Source organism: Bubalus kerabau, chromosome 6 (assembly GCF_029407905.1).
Source record: "Bubalus kerabau isolate K-KA32 ecotype Philippines breed swamp buffalo chromosome 6, PCC_UOA_SB_1v2, whole genome shotgun sequence".
In the NCBI taxonomy this organism is placed as follows: Eukaryota; Metazoa; Chordata; class Mammalia; order Artiodactyla; family Bovidae; genus Bubalus; species Bubalus kerabau.
Window position 1 is genome coordinate 115223791 of NC_073629.1, and position 24905 is coordinate 115248695.

At 52.3% G+C, this 24905-nt stretch overlaps 1 protein-coding gene across 4 annotated transcripts in view; it reads left to right on the top strand.

The window, feature by feature from the left end:
• The window catches only part of SH3BP4 (SH3 domain binding protein 4), a 99972-nt gene that overhangs the window by 61934 nt on the left and 13133 nt on the right, over window positions 1–24905 (top strand). For all 4 annotated transcript variants that reach the window (XR_008716105.1, XM_055586522.1, XM_055586523.1 and 1 more), the window contains 2 exons: window positions 16383–16634; window positions 22428–24787. Coding sequence is in view for 3 of the 4 variants with exons in the window: in XM_055586522.1 (XP_055442497.1) it covers window positions 16517–16634; window positions 22428–24787 (2478 nt within the window). In the remaining variant the exon portion in view is untranslated. The remainder of the gene's footprint in view (window positions 1–16382; window positions 16635–22427; window positions 24788–24905) is intronic.

Sequence of the window (24905 nt, forward strand, 5' to 3'; positions counted from 1 at the left end):
GATGGAGCCCTCTGGCAGGGAGGGTCTCCCCGTAGCTTAGGGGACACCGATCTGCTTTGTCCTCCACCCGACCCCTATTTTCTGGTGGTTCCGTTGTGTTCTCAGTGAATGGAAAAGTTCAGAGAGCTCCAGAATCGTGGTGAAACTTGCTTGTTTCCCAACCCCCACGTACTTGGTTGCTGCAAAGAAATGCCTCTGCAGGGCCCGTGAGGTGGCAAGGTTTTCTGCAGAAGCACTCTGGGTCTGTGGGCGCCTTTCTCCGCCGACGTCCAACTCCGCCTTCGGGACTGTGGGGTGAGCAGCACTTCAGTCGATGGCCTGGGAGTTTGGGATCTTAGGAAAGAACGTTCTAGCAATGTGGAGGTAAGACCACACTTTGCAGAGGCCGGGCCTGTGTTCTGGGACTGGACACTCATTTGCTCCTTGAGTTCCGGTTGTGTCAGCTGGGACAAAGAGGGGGCTGGAAAAGAGGAATTCCTGGGAGGCGGGAGGCCACACCGGCTGAGGAGTGCGAGGGGCTGAGATGGCGGATCTGTGTCCACACCCGCAAGAGGCTGTGTGACCTTCCTGGGGCCCCCAGAGCACACTGCTGTGGACTGGGCTCAGCACAGCAGAGCTTCCATGTCTCGTGGCTCTAGAGGCCTGAGACTCAGGCTGCGGTGGCGGCAGGGTTAGCTCCTTCTGAGGCCCAAGGGAGAAGCATCCTGGGCCCCTCTCCTGGGCTTCTGGACGGCCGCCTCCTCCCTGTGTCTCCACGCCACCTTCCCTCTGTGCCCAGCTTCCCCGTTTTGTAAGGATGCTTGTCATATTGCATGGGGGCCCACCCTCATCGCTTTATTTGAACTTGGTCATCTGCAAAGACCTTGTTTCCAGATAAGGTTATGTTGGCAGGTAGCAGAGGTTGGGACTTCAGCATTGTCGGCAGGGGACACAGTTCAGTTCATAATGTGAGGGTAGGAGAAAGGCGTGAACATGTGTGACTGCTCAGGACTGCTGTCCCCGGCCTGGTGGTTTTTAGGTTTTAGCTAAGAGATGCTTGCTCAAGTGCCTGAACTCAACCCCATATCTGGGCCTTAAATAGCTCAAGGTAGTGGAAGTAAGGTGCAGTGATATTAAACCCTCACTACACACAACCCATGGTCGTAATAGCAATGGAGGTAGGATTTATGAAGTGATCAGTAATTTATAAAGAAAGTATATGTCCTCATTTAATAAAGCCTCTATAAACCAGCAGAGAAGGCAATGGCACCCCACTCCAGTACTCTTGCCTGGAAAATCCCATGGATGGAGGAGCCTGATAGGCTGCAGTCCATGGGGTCGCTAAGGATGCATTGAAGAAGGAAATGGCAACCCACTCCTGTGTTCTTGCCTGGAGAATCCCAGGGACAGGGGAGCCTGGTGGGCTGCTGTCTATGGGGTCGAACAGAGTCTGACACAACTGAAGTGACTAGCAGCAGCAGCAGCAGCAGCAGCTATAAACCAGCTGGGCTTCCTTGGGCTTCCCTGGTGGCTCAGATGGTAAAGAATCTGCCTGCAATGCAGGAAACCTGGGTTTGATCCCTGGGTCGGGAAGATCCCCTGTAGAAGAAAATGGCAACCCACTCCAGTGTTCTTACCTGGAGAACCCCATGGATGGAGGAGTCTGATGGGCTACAGTCCATGGGGTGAGAAACAGCCAGATACGACTGAGCAACTGCACACACACACACATACACACACACACACACACACACACACACACTGTTCTGGCACTCATTTTTAAATAAACAGACCCACCATATTTCTGGAGGAAAAGAAAATAGTAAAAAGGTGTCAGTTCTCACCAGTGCCATGCCAGCGAAAACCAAAACCCAGTGGGGTTAATTTTTTTGAAGGAATGAAAAGGTGGGAAAGACATATTACTAAATTATTCTGAAGTTCATTTGGAAGAAAACAAAAATAGGTAAAAATAAGTGATAGGAGGCTTTGAAATAGAACGAGTCCTGGAGGCTGGTCCTCCCAGATGGCCAACTGTGGTAAAACTCCCGGAGTTACATAAGGATTGGTGTTGTGATAAAAATAGGCAGACTCACGATGCAGAATCGGGCAGATTCAAACCCTGGCATCTCTACACATTTAAAAAGCACCAAGTGACATCACGGGGAGGACAGATTGTGCAGGGACTGATGAACGAGTAATTGCCTCGCTGTTTGCTAATTAATTTGGTGAAGTTCCTCTCTGAGCAGCCAAATAAATTCTTTGTACATTAATGTCAGTCCACACGCCGTTTTTTTTTAAATAGAGGAAAATAGATGTGAATGTTTATCAAGTTTTTCAATGGAGAAGGCTTTTCTGTGCTTCAGTGTGAAATCACAAAGGAAAGATTGACGGGGATAGATAATTGAGACTTCATTCAGCTAGCAAATGGATTCCTGTGTGCGAGCAACAGTGGGGGAGATATTTGTAACTGATAGGACATTTCCTGGAGAAGGAACTGGCGATGCTCTCCAGTATTCTTGCATGGGAAATCCCATGGACAGACTAGCCTGAAGGGCTACCGTCCCTGGGGTCACAGAGATTCCGATGCAACTGGACGACAACAAATGAAATTTTACAGTCTAATCAAGCAAAGGATGCATAATGATAGTCGTGAAGCAGCAAACAAGATGTAGTCAACTTGAAAATTTTCTGGTTGATGGTTTCGAAAGAATGTGGAGTTAAACTTGGTATTTCATCGCCCAGTTGTCAGATAAGCGAAGCTTTTCTTGAACTTCCGTCACAAGGGTGGGAAGGAATGTCTGCTCCTGTTGGGAGGGTGACTCTCTACAGCTTTCCAGGAAAGCGTTTGGCAATGCTTCGTACTCTACTAGAAATTCATCTTAAGAAAATGATCCAAAGTTTGGAGATTAGGGATAAAGACGGTCACCACCCTGCCGTGTATAGCCGCAGAAAGCGGGGAGTCTGCGGGCAACTGCAGGTCAGGGTGTTCCCCGCTTCACAGACCTGGAAACAAGCCTGGTGAGTCCTTTGTGCCCAAGGACGCTGTGCAGCCCAAGCTCCTTTGTGCAGTGTCTTTGGTGATGACTCTCCATTGGGAATGAAAGGTTCCAGTACCTGTGGGGACTCCCCCCACCCACCACCAGTTCCCAGACTTGGGCTGGGAGTCTAGCAGTGCCGCTCAACTCTCTACCTGGAGATGAGCTCAGGTCCCCCACGTCGAGGGCTCGGTCCCACAAGACTGCTGCCACCGCCCCACTGCAGATGCCTATCACAGGTCCAGGTTGTCACGTGTGCTTCTGACCAGCTGGCTGTAGATTTCAGTTTCCCATGATCCCCTCCTTGGGTCTGATTAATTTGCTAGAGAGGCTCATGGAACTCAACATTTTACTAACAGGGTAAATAGGATATAATTCAGGAACATCCAGACAGAAGAGCTGCCTAAAGCAAGGTATGGAAAAGGGGGCAGGGCTTCCACTTCCTCTCCTAGCACCCCCTCCCCTCCCCAAATCTCCGTGTGGTCACCAGCCCTGAAGCCTTCAGAACTCCAGCCTTGGGTTTTTACAGAGAGCTTATGGAGAAAGGGAAAGTGGTAGTTGCTCAGTCATGTCCAACTCTTTGTGACCCCATGGACTGTAGCCCACCAGACTCCTCTGTCCATGGGATTCTCCAGGCAAGAATATTGGAGTGGGTTGCCATTCCCCTCTCCAGGGGATCTTCCCGACTCAGGGATCAAACCTGCATCTCCTGCATTGGCAGGCAGATTCCTTCCCGCTGAGTCACCAGGAAAGCCCATATGTGTATAAAATAAATCACATTATCACAAATCAGATAGCCTGTGTTTCCTAGTTAGTAGAATCATGAGGCCAGGAGGAATAGGAATTCATGGAGCTAGAATTGGGAAGGCTGGCTTTAGATCCACGGGGATTAATGAATGCATCATTCTAGATGCTCAGTCAAGTGTTTGAAAGTGTAATCAGCTTGGCAGATGGCATACTGTTGTTATACATACTTAGAAAACGGTCTTGCAAGGCTGGAAATGACCTGCTGGAATCATGGTGTTTGGGAAGGAGGATGGAAATTTATTTTATAAAATGTGTGTGTATGTTTTAATTACAAAAAGTAGAAAATTTAGAGAAAAATAAAGAACTAAATGATCCATACGCTTACCACATGGACATAATCACCGTCGGCATTCAGTGTGAAATTGACTCTTCTTTTTCTAGCAAATGCACATTTCTAAGAACAAATTATTGTAATATTTGTGGGTTTCATTTTTCTCAAGAGTTCTATTGTGTGGATTTTCCATTCTTTTGAGTATTAGAAAATTAATTTTAACAGCTGCATAAACCCAGGCTGGAGTTAGAACACCCTCAGGCCACATGTTAAATAATTGTTCCCATACCTGCCAAAGGAGAAGGGGGTGGCAGAGGATGAGATGGTTGGATGGCATCACCGACTCAATGGATGTAAACTTGAGCGGACTCCGGGAGGTGGTGATGGGCAGGAAGGCCTGGCGTGCTGCAGTCCACGGGGTCGCAGGGAGTCAGACACGCGGAGCGAGCGGCTGAGCAACAGCAGCACTCCTGTCTCACTGTGAACAGTGCTGTGTGGAAGTCGCTTGGCCGACAGCTTGCTCTCCTAAGGACAGAGAGGCTGAGGGGCAGTGGAATGGGAGCAGGAATAAGAGTCCTGTCCTCTCCTTCCCTTAATAAAAATACTGATGAAGTGTCGAGATTGGTGATTGGTTTATTGCCCAGGATATCTCAATTAGCCATGGACACGGTAGGTTTTCTGTAAAAAAAAATCATTTATTCCTTGAGTTTCATCTGTTGCTTACTATGCCAGATGCTGGATCTTTGATAAACGGGTGAATGAAACTGACACAGTTCCCTTCGATGCTGGGGAGGGCCTGGCTGAGGGGCAGCAGTAAGCTCCCTGTCCTCAGGAGTCAGTCCTCGAGCAGCGCTCGCTTCCCAGGCTCAGGGGCAGGCTCTGTGGGGTTAGTGCCACGCACTGTATTTGCTGATTGTTTTCAGCGGTGCCTCCTGGTGGGTGTGGCTCTGTTCTCTGCCTGCGCATCACCCTCCTCCCTCCCCCATCCCTTTGGTTTCTGCAGTCCTGCCCTGTCTTCACTTGAACTTGAACCTCAGACGTGGCACGTGTCTGTCATTAATGAGAATCATCCATAGATTCAGGAGTAGCATGAAGCCTTAGATGATGCCTTCCTAGGCAAGCAAGCTTGTCTGAATTTGGTATTTCCATGAGTCTCAGAAATGAACCCCAGGGAAAACCTCTTTCAATCAAAACCAAATAAGCCTCAGTTTCCTCATCTGTAAATGAGTACCACCAGCTACTCTTGTGTCTCCCAAAGTGGTAGCTAAGATGAACTTTTAAAAAATGTTTTAAGTTAATATATACTAGAAAAGATTTATCAGTCTAAGGAAGAGTTTTTTTTTTTTAAAGGAAAAAAAAACTAGTAACTTCCTTTTTAAAGCTATAGAAAGCTGCCTTTAAAATAACTCTTTTGAATGAGCTTACGTTGTTAGAAAGTAGGTTGGTTTAAAGAGAAGTGTTAAATAATTTGATTTTTTTTTAAAGGAAAACAGTAAATCAGAGACTAATGCTTGGAAACCACAAGTCCTCCCAGTGCTGATGTTTTGCGGTTTGATTGACTGTGTCAGATGAGAGTCAAGAATCTGAGTCTCCCTCCCTCCTGCCCATCAAGTGAATGGGCCTCTCTTCTCATCTCTGTTATAACATCTTCAGAGATAATCATGCCTTTTCTTTCTTGTCGCTGGCTGGGGACCAGAGTGGGGAAGTTTTTCTAGTCTGGGCTGATCACAAGATTTTATTTCCCAGCCTGTCTGCCGCGGCTCTTCCCGTGTGACTCGGTGGGGGCAACCCCACCCCAGCAGACCGGCTAAACCCCATGCCTGGGGAGCACTCGACATGCACAGGTCGGGCCATCTTTGAACTCCCTGCTGTCATCAGCAGTGGGCTGATGGCGCAGGAGGGCGGGAAGGTAGAGGGTGTCCGTGTGGCACACACAGTGTGCTGGGCAACCCAAGGCATGCAGGCTTCTCGTCCCATGCAGGCTCAGAAGGCGTGGGGCAGACCTCAGCCCTCCCCTCCCCTTGGTGTCAGTTTCATGCACATTGTCACACCAGCTAAGTGATGAGCAGTCAAGGGAAGAGACTGCATCTCCATCTGCTTGTGTCTTTGCTGGTCCCCCAATGCACTGTGATGCTGAACGAATGTTTGAATGAAACATTTGTCTGTTCAGCAGATGGACCAAACCCCAGCTGGGGCCAGGCCCATGTGCTTGGTGCTGGACGATTACAGAGGAGCCAGGTATCCAATTGGCTTCTGAGGACACGAGGGTAGCTGTCTGGAAACTATGAAATCGTGTGCGGGATCGCAGCTCTGATGCCCAGAGTGAAAGCAGTAAGTGCCCAGACAAGGTGATGGATAAAGCCCAAGAGAGCTCAGAGAAAAGGTGGAATTCTGTCTTCAAAAGCACCATATGATGAGGGTCTTCTCAGATGGGTAGGTTTTAACAGAGCAGAAATTGGGGGCCCTCATGGGTCTTTTAAGTCCATGGGGTGGAAAGAGAGATGGAAGCTTGAGATTTCAAGGTGGTCAAGGGATGTTTAGAGCCAAGTGGGAGAATCGGTCACTGTGCTTGGTGAGGTCAGGGCAGATAAAGGTGAGTGTGATACGGACATGGAGGGTGGCTTAGTGTATAGAGGGTCTGGAAAGACAAGCCAGGTGTCGATTGTCTTCTACAGACTGTAGGAGCCCCCGAAGGGATTGAGATTGTTGTTTTGACTCAAGGAAATGGTGGGATTGGTCCAGCCCGCCCCAAAGAAAAATTCCACAGCTGGGCATCCAGGAGGCTGGAGGCAGGAGGCCACGGAGTAAGAAGCTCAGGCCATGCAGAGGAAGTGGAGGGCACTTGGCCATCGCTTCCCCTCCCTGACCCTCGCCCATGACCCTGCAATTCTCCAGACTCAGATTTTCTTATTTTGTCACTGGCCAATGAAAACACTGGGGCTTCCCCCATAGCTCAGTGGTAAAGAATCCGCCTGCAAATGCAGGAGGCACAGGCTTGATCCCTGGGCCAGGAGGATCCCCTGGAGGAGGAAATGGCAACCCACTCCAGTATTCTTGTCTGGAAAATCCCAGGGACAGAGGAGCCTGGTGGGCTACAGTCCCTGGGGTCACAAAGAGTCGGACACAACTGAGCACTAGGTGAAACGCTGGGTCCTCAGGCTGGGTCCTTCCAGCCATCACACTTGGCACCATAAAAGCAGCAATTGAGAAGTGGTGCCCACAATGGCAGGGTCCCTCCTCTGCACCACGTAGAGACCATGGGGGGTTGAACTTGATCACCAGCTTTGGGTGAACAGAGTTAGGCCTTGAACATGGACACATTGCCAGCCCAGTGTACGCAGAGCCTGTTCCTGGAAGCAGATGCAGCTCTCAGCAGCTGTTCACCCAGGAGATGTGGTCCCCTGCTCGGGAGGTGCCCAGGCCAGAATGGATGATTCTGCCCACGAACCTCATTACTCCGCACAGACAGCCGGCTGTGGGGTGCTCTGATACCTCCCAACGCTTATCTCCTATGTTAAGGTCCTCGTTGAACCAAAGCAAAATACATCGCAGACAGACACTGGAAAAAGCAGCTGGGTTCCCCATGGTCCCGATTCTCTGATGGGACCGTGGGCTTTACCCCGAAAGGAGGCGGCCCTTCTCCAGACCACACCAGAGGGCAGCATCATGGTCCTTCATCTCTGCTCCAGGTGGATCCAGGACTCAGAAAGGTTCTGAAGGTGGCGGGAAGGCTCAGATTTCCCTGTGCAGGACGGAGCTCTCCTAACTGGAGCCCATGCGTTCCCAGCCAAGAGAGCAGAACCCGGAAAGGGGCACAAGTCACGCGCTGCCTTTTCACTTGGGCCAGTTGCCCAGACCGGTCAAGGTCAGGGTCAGGAGGTCAGAAGGCAGAGGGAGATAGGGTGCTGTTTAGGCTGGGGGATGCGTCTCCCTCTCTGGCTCTTGGCGTTGGATGGAAGAGGGTGTTGAGGTTGTTGTAGACGTTTCCAGGCATGCAGACGGGCTCACACTCGCCCGCTGGGTCACTCCCAGCCCGCCTTCCTCAGGGCTCCTCCTCGATCCCGGGGAGGTGTCCATAAAGCCAGGTTCCTCCCCGCAGCCTTGGATGGGCGTGTGGGCCTCTCTGGTCGCAGAGGCTCAGGAGCCCCGTGCTTTGGGTTTCTTCTGGCTGCTCGCTGGAAGTGAAGCAGATCTCCTGGGGGAGGGAGGGAGCGTAGCTCTGGTTGACTTTAGTCCTCGGGATCACGCTCTTTCTTGGGCAGAGAGTCAGGGGGTGGGGGGGCGGTGGCAGACGGGATGAAGTGTGTGTCCACAGAGCCTGCTGACCGAGGCACCCTGGAGCCGGTTGAAACTCGTGCTTTCTCTTTCAGCCGGAGGAAATCTGATGAAATCCACATGATACTCCCACTCCAGAAATTAAAATCCGACGTGGAGAGTGAGTCATCTTAAAAACCAGGCATGACCGGAATCCGCCCAGGGGAGGCCGAGGGCCGTCTTGGCGCCCGGGGCCTCCCGCAGCAGCAGTCCAGGCCCGGCGCCTGCCTCCTGTGCCGTCCTGGGGCGGGTCACCTGGAGGGCCCGGGCTTGGCTGGTGCACACACTGGGGTCCCGGCTGTAGGGCGTCTCCGCCCCACAGATGCTTCTGTCCTTTTTCCTGCTTTGTTTTTTGTTGCGTTTCTGTATACTTTTATTTTATTGATTTATTTTTTGGCTGTGCTGGGTCTTTGTTGCTGCACGGGCTTTTCTCTGGTTGCAGTGCCCAGATTTCTCACTGTGGCTTTTCTTGTTGCAGAGCACAGGCTCTAGGCCTTGGGGACTTCAGTAGACAAGGCACGTGGGCTCAGCAGTTGCAGTTCCCGGGCTCTAGAGCCCGGGCTCTGTCGTTCTGGGCTTAGTTGCTCCACCGCTTAGGGGATCTTTCTTGATCAGGAATCAAACCTGTGTCTCCTGCGTTGGCAGGCGAAGTCTTTACCATGGAGCCACCAGGGAAGCCCAGTTTGTTTCGCTTTTTAATTGTTCATCGGGCAGAATGTTGGCACATAGGCCCCCACAGTAGAATTCTGGGATTCCAGGATCCTGGGAGTGACGAGTCCCCTGGGGTAGCCGAGCAGCTGTGTGTGGGTTCCTGACTGTGCCACCAGCATCTGTAAATAGTTGTGTTCTTGTACGAAGGTGTCGGCCATCCAGAGGCCAGCCCCCTAGTTAGTTACCAGGCAGGGAGCTGGCAGCGGGCTCTTTTCTCTCTGAATGAATTGGCCTGTATACTAAAGAAAAGAAAACCTCATTAATTGTGAGTCAGACATTAGTAAGCTTTAATGCTCCCTCCTGACTCTGAGACCTGACTTCTGCCATGTGGGGGTGATCCCTGGATCAGGAAGATCCCGTGGAGAAGGGAATGGCAACCCACTCCAGTATTCTTGCCTGGAGAATCCCATGGACAGAGGAGCCTGGTGGGCTACAGTCCCTGCGGTCACAAAGAGTTGGACACAGAGCGACTATGACTTTCACATACATGCGGGGAGACACGTAACCCTTGTTGGGGATGGGGCTTTTACAGGGTACTAGCCCAGGTTGTGTGCTTATTTGCTCAGTCCTGTCCGACTCTTTGCGACCCCGTGGATCATAGCCCGAAAGGCTCCTCCGTCCATGGAATCCTCCAGGCAAGAGTACTGGAGTGGGTTGCCATTTCCCCTTCCAGGGGATCTTCACAACCCAGGGATCAAACCTGCTTCTCCTGCATTGGCAGGCAGGTTCTTTACCTGCCAGAGAGCTCCAACACTGTATTCTTTATTTAAATAGAATTCATTCACTCATTTATATTTGAGAGCTTGCTCTATACTGGCTTATCACAACCCAAGAGGCCTCAGAGAGCTTACGTTCTCTTAGAGAAATCAGGCTGGAAACGGAAGAGCATGGGCTTTATCTGGTGTTGATAAGGAAAGTAGAGAGTGGGGTGTCGCAGACCCCTGACTGCAGTGAGGGGTCCAGCCTGGCAAATACTTGGCAGGGGCTTCCCAGGATGCGGGAACAGCATGTGCACAGGCCCTGGGGTGGGAGGGAGAGAACAGGAAAAGGACCAGAAAGCCAGCGGGGCCCACGAGGGCACTGCAAGCATGAAGGAAGGCCTGAGAAGCTTTGGAGGGTTTTGAGCAGAGGCCCGACTAACTGTTTTGAAGGAAGTCCTGACTGCTGACGGAGGGGTGGATTACGGGAGGGCAGAGCTGGACGTGTTAGACCTGATGGAAAGGAGCCAACCACTGTATTGAGTTGAAGGGGGATGGTGGCCAGAGGTGCTGAGGGGAGCTCAGCCGGAGCTGCCGGGGCTGGGGTGGGGTGCGGGCACACACGCACACACGCCGTGCACACCCACCATGGAGAGCCGGGGGAGGGACAGGGGGCTTTGGGGCTGGTTGAGTGAGCCCTTCTCCTGTTGACTAAAGGTAGCGATTTTGGGGAGGAGGTTTGGGGCAAACCCGGAGTTGGGTTTGGACTGGGAGGTACAGGATGCCCGCTAGTCCTGAGGGGAGCCCCCGGTGACCACGTCTGGAGTTTTGGTCATTTGTCAACCGAGCGGGAGCCCTGCCATGTCCAGCTGTGCTGTGAGACCACCTGGGCATTTGTATTTAGCGCTCCTTAGAGGTTTTCTCTTTCAAAGAGACACATACACACATATATTCATAACTTCATTCCTGACACATCCCTCCTGGAGAGGCGAATGATGGAGGTTTCCTAATAATACTTCCCTAATTTTATAAAATGTTTCATTTGGGACATTTTCAAACACATGCATAAATAAGATAATAGTAAAATGAATACATAAGGAAAGTAATAATGATAAAAAATAATAAAATAGAGAAATGGTAAAAAAAAAAAGTAGAGAAAGCATAATGTATAGTAATATATAGTAATAGTATGAAAAGTGAAAATCGCTCAGTCATGTCCAACTCTTTGTGACCCCATGCACTATATAGTCCATGGAATTCTCCAGGCCAGAATATTGAAGTGGGCAGCCATTCCCTTCTCCAGGGGATCTTCCCAACCCAGGGATCAAACCCAGGTCTCCCACATTGCAGGTGGATTCTTCACCAGCTGAGCCACAAGGGAAGCCCAATAATACTGGAGTGGGTAGCCTATCCCTTCTCCAGGGGATCTTCCCAACCCAGGGATTAAACCCAGGTCTCCCACATTGCAGATGGATTCTTTACCAGCTAAGCCACCAGGGATGTCCTAGGAATAGTATAACAGATGGTAAAATACAGTGTTGATGAACCTTGGTGAACTCACTGCCAAGCAGATCAGAGCATCAGGTCATTTACCCCCACATTATTATTATTATTATTATTATTTGAATAAAGCAAGGACTAATTCATGGGGTGTGGCTCTTGACCTTGGGCCACTTGAATCAAAGGCTCCTCCAGGAGAGAGGAGCAGAACTCCTCTGCTGGTTGCAGGGCTGAGGCCAGCCCCTGAGTCATCTGGAGCTCGCAGGGCCGTGGGGAGGAGGGTGGAGCCCTAGGAGGGTGGGGAGAGAGAAGTTTCCCGGAGACGCAGGGGAGGGCAGCGAGCAGGCTCCAGGAGCAGAAGATGCAATGGACATGCAGGGTGGACGGAGGAGTGGTCCCCGGTTCATGCGGGGTGGAGGTGAGTAAACCCAGATGCCCAGGGGAGCTGCACGGTGGTGGGGCTCTGAGTACCAGGGCGGGGAGTCCACCTTCAATGGTTTAAAAGCAGCAAACCACACCCAGTGGGGTGCGGGTGGGGCGGTTTGAGCTGGAGGGACCTTTGAGAACATTAAGGGCATGGGCTTCCCTGGTGGCTCAGAGGGTCAAGAATCCCCTCATAATGCAGGAGAGCTGGGTCCAATTCCTGGATCGGGAAGATCCTCTGGAGAAAGGGCATGGCAACCCACTCCAGTATTCTTGCCTGGAGAATCCCACTGACAGAGGAGCCTGACAGGCTACAGTCCATGGGGTCGCAAAGAATGGGACACAACCGAGCTCATTTCCATTTCATTTCATTTTCATGGATTGGACCAGGGCGGTAATCGGGGGTCTGACAGCCAGGAGCAATAAAGTGAGCTCTAGTGTTAGCCAGCCGGGAAGCAGGGAGCGTTTTTTGCAGCCGCACCTCCTGGAGCCCTCCCGGTGGGGCGGTGGGGGTGGGGGTGGGGGTCCCTCCAGGCATCTCTGGAGGAGGAGTTACAGAGCTTCACCATGAACCCTCACCCTGGCGGTGTCAGATCGGGAGGTGCCGGGAGGAGCACACCCAACAGGCGTGGCCCAGCCCGGCTCTTTCTCTGCTGTGAAGTAACATCCCCAAGGGGAAGGCTGGTGTCTGGGGTGGATGTCAGGCCTGCCCTGGGGAAAGTAGCCGTTCCAGGCTTTCCACGGGGCATTGAGCACCACGGACCAAAGGGCCCCGGTCCCAAGGAAGGGTGTGAATGACCGCGTTCATGCTCCTGCGAACGAGGCTCCTGGTTGTTGGGGAATCAGACCTCAGTCCTCAGCTCCGGCTGGTAAGTGGCGGCGATGTCAGGACCACAGCTGGTGGCTTCCAGGTTCCTTGCACGGCAGCCTCAGAGAGGGGTGTCTGTGCTTTACGAGGACCACAGATCTCTTGCTGTAACTGCCGGCACGCTTTCTGCCTGCACTGGCTCAGGGTCACGGTTGTATCTGCCATCGATAACACAACAGAAACGGGAATCAGTCTCCCCAGCTCCCAGCGGTGTTCTGTGGTTTGTTCTCCTGCCCACCCTGAGGCCCTGGTTCCCCATCAACTGCCTTCTTGGCAGCGGCAGGGGCGGCGGGAATCCGATCGCTCTTAAATCTCTGCTTTTCTTGGCTGCTCCCATGAAGCCGTCTGTGTCCTATTTGGGCCTCAGCTGACTTTGGCCACCAGTCTCCCAGCCCTGCGTAAAAGCCCATCCAGACTTCATCCAGCTCCTCTGTCGAGGACATGGGCGTCTGTGCAGAGTTCTGAGGGGGTGGGGCTTGCCTGATATCCCCTCTCCGTTGCCAAAGTCCACTTGGTCTGTCGCTGGCTTCTCCTAAACTGTGTCAGTAGTCTTGAAAGACAAAACAGCATTGGTGCTTCCAGCGGTGTCATCAGCAGCCAAAGTCATCTTTCTGGATCAGAAAGCTTCGGTGGCTTTCCCGTGGCGTCCAGGGCCGAGACTGGCCCCTGCCCCGCCTCTCCTGCGGTGCTCAACCACCGTGCCCCCCAGACTCACAGGCCCTGCTCTGCCTGGCACTGATTCCTCGCACTTTATAACCCTGGGCCCCTTTCCCTGCTCTGGGCGGCCAGCCCGCCTCTGGGGACCCTCACCGGTCCCGCAGGCCCTGGGGTCCTCGGGAGCAGTAAGACCTCATGACTGAGCCCATCCTCACTTTTATTTATTCCCTCCACTAGATGCTTCCCCAGATGTGAGCAGCAGCTCAGTGATGCTTCAGAAGGGAGGAAAGGGGAGGCAGGGAGTAGGGGCAGCTCTTCTTGCATCTCGATCTCTCGAAGCTTGGTCAGGGTGAACTGCCCTGGGGAGCCCCAGGGATCCTGTTTCCGGGAGCACACCGCTTCTGGGGTTCCTGGGTCCTGACCGGGAGCCTGTGGGTCGGGGGGGAGTTGGACTGGGGGGCGTGGGGCAGGAAGTGCCTCTGACTATGAGCATGACCCCGAGCACCGTCCCTGGTGCTGGTGAGTCCTGGGAGCAACCTGGCCTGGAGGGGAGGGCTGGCAGGTTCCACAGCTGATGGCATCTCCTGGCTTTAACCAACCCCCACCTCCTTTCCCTGTTGCTGCCTCCCCAAGAGGCCAGGAATCCCAGGTAGAAATTGTCCTTAGTTTGAAAAAAGCCCACCTGTCAAACGCAGGTTATGGGCGCAGAACCATCACAGAGTTCTCCCTGCACCAATCCGCCCACCCACAAATCCCATTTCATCCTCCGCGTTGATTCCCTCCAGGAAATGAGGCTTCGACTTTTGGATCCGAAATGTTTTCACATCCTCTCTTCTCAGGGCCCTAGGCTGCCTGGTCGGGCCAGAGCCTCTGGCCTGGTCACCAGTCATCTGGTCCGGCTCCAACGGCCTCTGCACAGTCATGTGGCCGCCGTGGCTGATGGGGAAGTGGGGCTGTGTCCCCACCTGGAGGGTGGGCTTTGGGTTGGGGGCAGGGAATCCCTGGACTGGCTTCAGGCCCTCCTGCTTCCAGTCGAGGTCCCTGCCACTGTCCTCTCCTGGAGGCCCAGCTCAGTTCTCTGCAGAGAGGAACCCGGGCGTGGGGTAGGGGGGGCTCTGAGCACGTGGTCAGTCGTAACCTCACAGGGAAGGAATGGAAGTCATGTGGGAGCCACTCGATCGGGGAAACCATCCAGGTGCTTCACCCCATCATCCTTCAAATATCTGGCATGCCTGTGAGTGCTGGTGTGTGTGTGTGTGTGTGTGTGTGTGATGGGGCAACTCCAGATGGGCTGCAGGACTCCAGGATGGGAGACGGGTGGGAGGGACCACAGTCTGGGCTCAGGTTGGGCCTGCTTTTAGGGAAAGTGTCCTCCAAGGGAGCCGGCCACTCCTGACCTGCCCCTTGTGCACACATGTGCCCCGCCCCCGGATCTTGGGTTGAGGGCCCCATTCCTGGCTCTCTTCCCTCTGTGTCCTCACCTCACCTGGCAGGCAGCAGAGAGAGAGGCAAGCTCTCTGGGGTCTCCTTCTGTAAGGGCACTGATTCCACCCGCTTCATCTAACCTCACCCCACCCCTTCCTCATCTCCAGATATCCGTGCAGGGTGTCAGAGCTCTGACAAGGAGATGCATTCAGCCCACAGCCAGCCTTCTGCCCAGGGTGCTCAGGTGCAGGAATGTGGCATCCTTTGAGCCGGCCCAGACTCTGCCCTCGAGCCACTGCCCGCGGGTCACTCAGAGCCAGGGCTAGGGCTGCTGATGGGGGCTATGGAGGCCGAGGCGGGGGAGGGGGGGGTCCAGGAGTCATGGGGTCCGGCCCCTCGTTCTCAGCACCTTCCCGGTGTTATTATCTTTCTCTCCTTCAGACAAATCAGGACAGTGCTCTCACTGTCCGACGTTACCAACATGAAAGCGAACCTCATGTAAGGTGCTCAACACGGGCTCCTCCCCAGCAGACAGCACGCATGCAATCTGGGTCTGCCTGCTGCACACAGAGCCTGGGGCCGGGCTCCGTCCTGCCCACTGCAGCATCCCTGCACAGGGCGGTGCTGGGGCTCCAGGTCTCGCTCATGAGTAAAGGCCAACCCTCCTGCATTAAAATGATGCATCTCCCGCTGTCTGTGGATGGAACAATCCAGGAACAGGGGCCCTGCGGCCAGGGTTCATGAACCCGGCTCTACTGGGTGAAATTCACTTGCCCTCAGTTGCCCGCTGAGCTGAGTGCTGTGGTCACCTGTGGCCAGCTGGAGCAACGTCGGCCCAGGTCTGCTCTGGGAGAGCGTGTGACCTTCCCTGCTCTGAAATTGACTCCTGGATGGTCCTTTCCTGTCCGTTGGCCCTGGTGAGGGGTCTGCTCACAGCCAGTTACCTTGTTCATCTCCAACCACTACCCCCTCCCCTGCCATACACACACACATACACACACCTGGGTGCCCCTTCCCAGGAAAACCGAGGCTTCAGAAGGGAAGCTGTGTTCTTTCCCACAAAATCTTCCTCTCCCGGTGTGCTATCAGCACGGTGACTCAGTGAATGTACCGCATTCCGTCTGCAGAAGTCACATAAGAACACCTTGCATGCACAGGTGGTCACGTGTGTGTTGTGTTTTGTTTATTTGGGGGTCCAGGGAGGATCTAGGGGAGTGTGTGGGCAGGGAGCAGGCCCTTCACACCCACTGCAGAGATGCAAAGCACAGCCCGCCCCGGGCTGGAGTCAAGGGGACCAGCCACTTTCTGTACACACTGAGCTCTAGTCCCCCTTCTCCGAGCCCTGGAACTAGCAGCGGGACAGATGCTGTTTTGTCCTCCTCTTTGGCTATAATGAATGGGCTGGCCAGGTGCTCGAGCAGATTTCACAAACCTCATTGTGGCCCCCCAGCAAGAGGGGGTGCACACAGCAGGCCAGGGAACACTGCTGGGACTGTGTGCACCCAGAGACCCATGAGACAGGCATAAGAGGGGCATAGAAGCTGGAGCCTGAGCCCTGCTATGTTCTCTTGGGCCAGGAAAAATGGCACGGCCTCTGGAAGAGCGAGGATTCCCTCTTGCCATTGATTTTCTCTTTAACCCGTGTCTTTTCACTTGCTCCAAGGAAATTTCTCTTTTTCTTCCACCCCTCACAGGAAGAAGCACATTGCCTAGCTGATGCCGTCGTGCAGCATGGTCGCCTGAGACAGCAGCTTCCGCGCTCGCTGGAATAACCGGAGGGAGAAATATGAAACCTTAGCCCATCCGGCCGGGGGAAAAGCATTTCAGGATGGCGGCTCAGCGCATCCGGGCTGCCAACTCCAGCGCCCTCCCGCGGTGCAAGTCCGAGGGGACCCTGATTGACCTCAGTGAAGGGTTTTCAGAATCGAGCTTTAATGATGTCAAAGGTGAGCTCCCGGGAACAGGCACTGGCTTAGGGAGAAAACGCAGCATACGAGCGCTCAAGACCCAGAGACTCTCCTGCTTACAGGCTGCCAGGTTTCACATTCAGATAACTGAATCTGAGCTGCCTACACTTCGTCAGGTTATAAATTCAGCCCTGGAACGACAGCCTCGTGTTTGGTTTGGTTTTGATGTGTGGGGAGGTTGTTTTGAATTTTCCCCTCAGTAATGAAACAGCTTCTTAATGAAGAATATTCTTTGTCTTTGCGTGAGTTTTGGTGACATTAAGACAAGAGCCTGGTGGAACACAGAACCGGGGGAAGGAGAGTGTGGTGAGCCAATGAGGTCCTGAGAGCCACTGGGGAAGGGAAGGGTGGTCTGGGACAGGGGTCAGCATGCCTTCTCTGCAGGAGGCCACAGGGTAAGTACTCGAATCCTTGCAGGCCACATGGCCTCTGTCACAGCTGTTCGGCTCTGCGATTGCGCCGAGAAAGCAGTCATAGAAGAGAGTAAACAAGTAGGCATAGCTGTGTTCCAACAAAACTTGACGAAAACCACCACCTGGATCACAAAACAGCTGACAAACCCAGGGGCCACAGTTTGCCCACCCCTGGTTTAGAGGTGGATAGATAGTGATAGTAAATTCGCTCAGTCGTGTCCAACTCTGCGACCCCATGGACAGTAGCCAACCAAGCTCCTCCGTCCATGGGATTTTCCAGGCAAGAATACTGGAGTGGGTTGCCATTTCCTTCTCCAGGGGATCTTCCCGACCCAGGAATCGAAACTGGGTCTCCTGCATTGTAGGCATACACTTTACCATCTGAGCCACCAGGGAAGGTTTAGAGGTGGACCCAGGGTTTAATCACTGAGTCTGGGTTTTCCTAACAGCTCCATAAAACTGGGCTGGTGGTGAAGTCTATTCTTAGACACTAAAGAGGATGCTGGTGGGTCATTTTTCCCCTAGAGTTCATCTTGCCCTCACTAGCTATCATGGTGTGTCTCCTGTGAGGTTCCTGGCATCTTACATTTCGTCATCATCATCATGACCACCATCATCAGCTGACTCTGCCGGTGAATTCTGTTGAAATGATCCACTGTGCTGCCTACAGACAGCTCAACAGCAAAAGCTTTCTCTGTACCTTTATATCGTTAGTCCCTGGCACAAAGTCAGTGCTAAATAAATATTTCTTGAGCTAAACTGCTCTCTCCCAGATAAAATCATGACACTTCACCCCGATAGTAAACATACGTGTGCGTTTCTGCCTTTTCTCTTCCGTTAGTCCTCAACTTCTTCCTCTTCCTGTCTGTCCTTTATTCTTGTGGCCCTGAGTATCGCTTTAAATTTTCTTCTGAAAAAAAGACTAGCCAAGGAATCATGCGTGTGTGCTAAGTCGCTTCATTTGTGTCTGACTCTTTGCAACCCTATGGACTGTAGCCTGCCAGGCTCCTCTGTCCATGGGATTCTCCAAGCAAGAATACTGGAGTGGGTTGCCTTGCCCTTCTCCAGGGGATCTTCCTGACCCAAGGACTGAACCCACGTCTGTTACATCTCCTGAAGTGAAGCCCCAAGGAATCAGGAAAGTGAAAGAAAGTGGAGTCGCTCAGTCGTGTCCGACTCTTTGCGACCCCATGGACTGTAACCTACCAGGCTCCTCTGTCCATGGGGTTTTCCAGGCAATAGTATTGGAGTGGATTGCCATTTCTTTCTCCAGGGGATCTTCCCAACCCAGGGATTGGACCTGGGTCTCCCGCATTGTAGACAGACACTTAACCATCTGAGCCACCAGGGAAGTCAGGAGGCTTTATTAATAAGAGCAGCGGACCTATTGGGTGTTGCTATAAATAATCGAGCCATTTATTTTTCGTAGTCAGGTACTGGGCACTGTTTTCCTTATAACCCAGCTACTCACAGTTGAAGCGGGAAACTGGGAACTTAAGTTATGGGGTTTGGGCTGGGGATGTTGAAATGTGGGGCAGAGAGCGGAACGTTGAAAGATGATGACGCTGATCCTAAAAGAATGCTGCAGCTGGGAAGGAAGGCAGGCGAGACAGCCAGGGCTGTGAGGCAGGGCCGGTTAGCTTAGGGCAATGGAATGGGGAGAGACCCCTGGACCACACTCCCGAGGGGGCGACCTGTGGCCCAGGCAGCATTTCAGCCGAGCAGCTCCCTGCACATCCTGATGATAAAGCCAGCTTCAAGGTGGGGTCTTATTTCAGGCAAAATATCCGGTGCAATGTTTTCCACACCTGATAAATGTTTTTCCTATATAAGAACCAAGGCAGAAGGGTAGGAAATGTATTATTCAGTAAGTTGAACCTCCTGACACCCGGGGATATTTTTTTGTATTAAAAATCAAGGTACCTGTGAATCTGGGCAGCACTCTCCAGAATTCATTAAGATGGAATTTGATAGGGGATTTTCCTGCATCGGACTTAATAGAAGTCCCAGCCTCTTGTCCCCAGGTGTCTGTAGCACTCGACTGATAAAGAGGCAGGTCTTAGAAGGGAGCTCACCCCGTGGTCCACCTCCACAGGGTCCCGACTGGAAGGGGTGCGGTCTCCCATCAAATGAGCCTCATCCTTAAGTGAAGTCTGTAGCCACTCCTCTCCTAAGAAGAAAGCTTGGAATATTAAGTAAAACCATTTTTATTCTTCATTTGCACTGATAAATTTTCTCAGGCTACATCCTGCTTAATAGCTTTGGTTTTTAATTAAAAAAAATATTACTGTAAGGGAATTATTCTGGAGGAACGTAATAGGGATATAACTTTTGAGGAAGTCTAACAAGATTTTAATAGCCGGCCAGCTTTCTTTCATTATCATTTGGTTTTAATTTTTATGTGACACTTTCATGAGACGTGTCAAGGAAACAAAAAATTGTTTGTATTCCTGGAGCCTGTGACTGGAAAAAAAAAAGTAGGAGGGAAGATCTTATGCTATCCTTGGACCTCAGCTGACCCAGCTCCCTTCTTCACACCCCACCCCGCCGAAGCTGTTATCTTTGGCTTGGCTGTTTTTATTCACTCCCTCCTTTCTGTCTTAAGTGATTTCTCTCCGGTGTGATTTTACAGAAAAAGGGCAAAGCCAGGGGAATACTAACTTTGACTTCGGCCAACACCTTGTTTCAATAACGTGGATGTTGCTTCTCTGCTGTAAGCAACTTGCTGTGAGCAAGACATACCCTAACAGAGCATACAGCCTAGTGGGGCAATGGAACCCTCCCCCGCAAAACCAAAATAAATATGTAAGGACATTTTGTATCAGTTGATGATAAATGCTATGGAGAAAAATTAAATTAGGAGGGGGCTCGAGGGGGGGGGGCTTTATTTATTTTTTAAACTTTTTGTTTTGTATTGGGTATAGCTGATTGACAATGTGATAGTTCCAGGTGAACAGTGAAGGGACTCAGCCAGACATATACGTGCATCCACTCTGCCCTGAACTCCCCTCCCATCCAGGCTGCCACATAACATGGAGCAGAGTTCTCTGTGCTATACAGTAGGTCCTTGTTGGTTATCCATCTTAAACATAGCAGCAGGGACATGTCCATCCCAAACTCCCTGTCCCTTCCCTGCAGTAACCATAAGTTCATTGGTTTTGTGAGTCCTTTGCTTAGACTAAGTATCATTATATTCATCACTTCATCAGCATCATCTCATTTAATCCCCACCAGAGCCCATTGAGGATAGATGGTTTATCCATCATGAACAATCCCAGACTCCAGAGATCCCACAGCTGTTAAAGTGAAAGAAGTTGCTCAGTCGTAATCCGACTCTTTGTGACCTCCTGGACTACACAGTCGATGGAATTCTCCAGGCCAGAATACTGGAGTGTGTAGCCGTTCCCCTCTCCAGGGGATCTTCCCAACCCAGGGAGCGAACCCAGGTGTCCCACATTGCAGGTGGATTCTTTTACCAGCTGAGCCACCAGGGAAGCCCTAAGGGTACAGATTAAAAGTCCAGGTCTGATGATCCCAGAGCCAGATTTTCTCTGACACGCCAGACTTGGTGGTAGGTGACAGCCTCCCCAAGGCCCAGGTACACACCCTGCCAAGCATATCTCTATAATTTAGTTAGTGTAAATAAATAGAAACTTCCTACCTTATTTCCTGAGACTTTGCTGTAGAAATACAATATACTTTATTATCATTTCCTTTATACAATTTAATTTATTATTATTTCCTTTAGGAAAGGGAAATGGGCAGGTGAGTTGTTTTTGCAGGAGGGCCGATTTGATAGACTAGTTTATCTGTTGACTTAGTCATACATTAGACAAGATGGAAGTGTAATTCCACTAAAAATGTCCTTTCTTTGCTTGTTCATTTAAGACAACTAAGAACATTTGCTTTCATTTTTCTGTAACAGGAAGGCAGCAAACTCCGTAAAACAAGGCACAGCTGGGGTGAGAAGGGGGCCAATATATGGGGTTATTTCCATCAGAAAGAAATGTCTTCATCCTCTTAACCCTGATCCTCTACGTATATGTACTTGGTCACCTATGGGAGGTTTTTAATTATCCGTTATTTTTCAAAACACATCCTATTGTTTAGATGACTTTTTTTCTGCTGTTCTAATTGCTGTCTACATTGGTAACACATAGTTGGACACCAAGAGCCATAAATTAGTTTGAGTCCGTTGTTTAAAGTGTTGGCATTTTTTCAGATTGCTTAAAGAGTTGTTCAAAAGAACGTGAATTATGACCGAACCGCAACCTTTAATTTTCAGGGCATAAGAGAGAAATGATTTCATGGTGTTCTTCTGAACGATTTTTTAAAAGAGGCTGAAAGAGACCCGACTCAAAAATCTTATTTCATATAAATAGTTTGATGAAAAATGGGTTCAACTTGGGAACCAGGAAACGGGTCTGATTATCAAGGGTACGTTCCCCTCGGTGTATGTATTTCATTCTGAAGGGAGAGAGTGGAATTTGTTCTTAGACACAAAGAGATTACTGCTGGAGGGCTTTTCTGGTCTTTGGTTACATGCACTGGGTCATTTAACACTGTTTTTCTAAATCACTTTCAACTTCTCTTTTGACCTAGCAGCAGTCCCAATAAGTTAGTTAAATCACGAAAAGTCCAGTTAAAAGGAGATGTTTAAAACCCCAGTTGTCGCTCAGTCAATAAGTCATGTCTGACTCTGTGACCGCATGGACTACAGCAGTGCAGGCTTCCCTGTCCTTCACCGTCTCCCGGACTTTGCTCAAACCCATGTCCATTGAGTCTGTGATGCCGTCCAACCATCTTATTGTCTGCCGCCTCCTTCTCCTCCTACCTTCAAACTCTCCCAGCATCAGGGTCTTTTCCAATGAGTCATCTTTTTGCATCGGGGGGCCAAAGTATTTTTGTAACTTCAGCTTCAGCATCAGTCCTTCCAAAGAATATTCAGGGTTGATCTCCTTTAGGACTGACTGGTTTGATCTCCTTGCAGTCCCAGGGACTCTCAAGAGTCTTCTCCAGCACCACAGTTCAAAAGTATCAATACTTCGGCACTCAGCCTTCTTTATGGTAAAACCCGGGACATCTGATAATTCTATCATGCTGATTTGTGTTTCTGTGGATGGTGGAGAGAGAGGCTTTCTACCTGACTTAGACTGTGATTGGGATGTGATGGAATTTGGGGAGAATTCAGGTGAATCAGACCCCAGATTTCACTGGTTGGTTTCTGTCGGTTATGCCTGGCTTGTTGTCTCCATGTCAGGGGTGATGGTTTCCCAGGCCTCTTTTCTCCATGGCTTGGGACAGCATTCTGCCTCTTCTTGGGAGCCCACCCTCACCTCCTGTTCTTTATTTTGCACAGTGCCTTCTCCCAGTGCCTTGCTCGTCGACAATCCCACACCCTTTGGAAACGCGAAGGAGGTGATTGCAATCAAGGACTACTGCCCAACCAACTTCACCACCCTCAAGTTCTCCAAGGGCGACCACCTCTATGTCCTGGACACGTCGGGCGGGGAGTGGTGGTATGCCCACAACACCACAGAGATGGGCTACATCCCCTCCTCCTACGTGCAGCCCTTAAACTACCGGAACTCCACCCTCAGCGACAGTGGGATGATCGACAATCTTCCAGACAGCCCGGACGAAGTCGCCAAGGAGCTCGATTTGCTCGGGGGATGGACGGATGCCAAGAAGGAATCCAGCAAACCCTACAGTAATAATCCTTTCTGGAACGGAGTCCAGACGAACCCGTTTCTTAATGGGAATGTCCCAGCGATGCCCAGCGTGGACGAGCTGATGCCCAGAAGCGCCGTGGACTTGCTCCTCTTCGACACAGGGACATCCTCCTTCACCGAGTCCAGCTCGGCGACCACCAACAGCACCGGCAACATCTTTGACGAGCTGCCGGCCACCGGCCGCCTCCCCACGGAGCCACCCGTCAAGCGGGACAACCCTTTCTTCCGAAGCAAGCGTTCCTACAGCCTCTCGGAGCTCTCCGTGCTCCAGGCCAAGTCTGACGTGCCTGCGTCCTCGGGGTTTTTCACAGGCTTGAAATCACCTGCCCCCGAGCAGTTCCAGAGCCGCGAGGACTTCCGGGCTGCCTGGCTGAGCCACCGGAAGCTGGCCCGGTCTTGCCACGACCTGGACCTGCTGGGCCAGAGCCCTGGGTGGGGCCAGACCCAGGCGGTGGAGACGAACATCGTGTGCAAGCTGGACAGCTCGGGGGGCGCCGTGCAGCTCCCCGACGCCAACATCAGCATCCACGTGCCCGAGGGCCATGTGGCTCCCGGGGAGATGCAGCAGATCTCCATGAAGGCTCTGCTGGATCCCCCGCTGGAGCTCAACAGCGACCGGTGCAGCTCCATCAGCCCAGTGCTGGAGGTGAAGCTGAGCACCCTGGAGGTGAAGACCCACCTCATCCTGGAGATGAAGGTGTCAGCCGAGGTTAAGAGTGACATTTTCAGCAAAAGCACAGTGGGCCTCCAGTGCCTGAGGAGTGACTCCAAAGAGGGGCCCTACGTCCCCATCCCTCTCGCCTACAGCTACGGGGACACAGTCCAGGTCCAGCTGGACAACCTGGAGCCCTGTATGTACCTGGCCATCGTCGCCCACGGCCCGAACATCCTCTACCCTTCCACGGTCTGGGACTTCATCAATAAAAAAGTCACCGTGGGTCTCTATGGCCCCAAACACATCCACCCATCCTTCAAGACAGTGGTGACCATTTTCGGGCATGACTGCACCCCAAAGACCCTCCTGGTCAGCGAGGTCACCCGCCAGGCCCCTACCCCGGCCCCAGTGGCCCTGCAGCTCTGGGGCAAGCACCAGTTCGTTCTATCCAGACCCCAGGATCTCCAAGTCTGTGTGTTTTCCAACATGACCAACTATGAGGTCAAAGCCAGCGAGCAGGCCAAGGCCGTGAGAGGGTTCCAGGTGAAGCTGGGCAAGGTCAGCCGCCTCATCTTCCCCATCACATGCCAGAACCCCAGCGAGCTCTCTGACTTCACCCTGCGGGTTCAGGTGAAAGATGACCAGGAGGCCATACTCACCCAGTTTTGCGTGCAGACCCCCCAGCCGCCCCCCAAAAGCGCCATCAAGCCATCTTGGCAGAGACGCTTCCTCAAGAAGAACGAGGTGGGGAAGATTATCCTGTCCCCGCTGGCCGCCACCACCAAATACCCCACGTTTCAGGACCGCCCCGTGTCCAGCCTCAAGTTCGGCAAGTTACTCAAGACGGTGGTGCGGCAGAGCAAGAACCACTACCTGCTGGAGTACAAGAAGGGCGATGCCATCGCCCTGCTCAGCGAGGAGAAGATCCGGCTCAAGGGGCAGCTGTGGACGAAGGAGTGGTACATCGGCTACCACCAGGGCAGGGTGGGCCTGGTGCACGCCAAGAACGTGCTGGTGGTGGGCAAGGCGCGGCCCAGCCTGCTCGCAGGGCCTGAGCTGAGCACGTCGGTGCTGCTGGAGCAGATCCTGCGGCCCTGCAAGTTCCTCACCTACATCTACGCCTCCGTCCGCACGCTGCTCATGGAGAACGTCAGCAGCTGGCGCTCCTTCGCTGATGCCCTGGGCTACGGGGACCTGCCTCTCACCTTCTTCTGCCGGGCCGAGCTGGACAGTGAGCCTGAGCGGGTAGCGTCCGTCCTGGAGAAGCTGAAGGAAGACTGCAACAACACGGACAACAAAGACCGAAAGTCCTTCCAGAAGGAGCTCATGATGGTGAGTGGCCGGCGGGGGCCGGCTTCTCGGAGACTGGGGGCCCAATCTGGCCTTAGAGCCCTGGCACACGCAGGCACAGGCGTGGTCTCCTCAGTTGGTGGGCCTGGGGTTTGGGGCC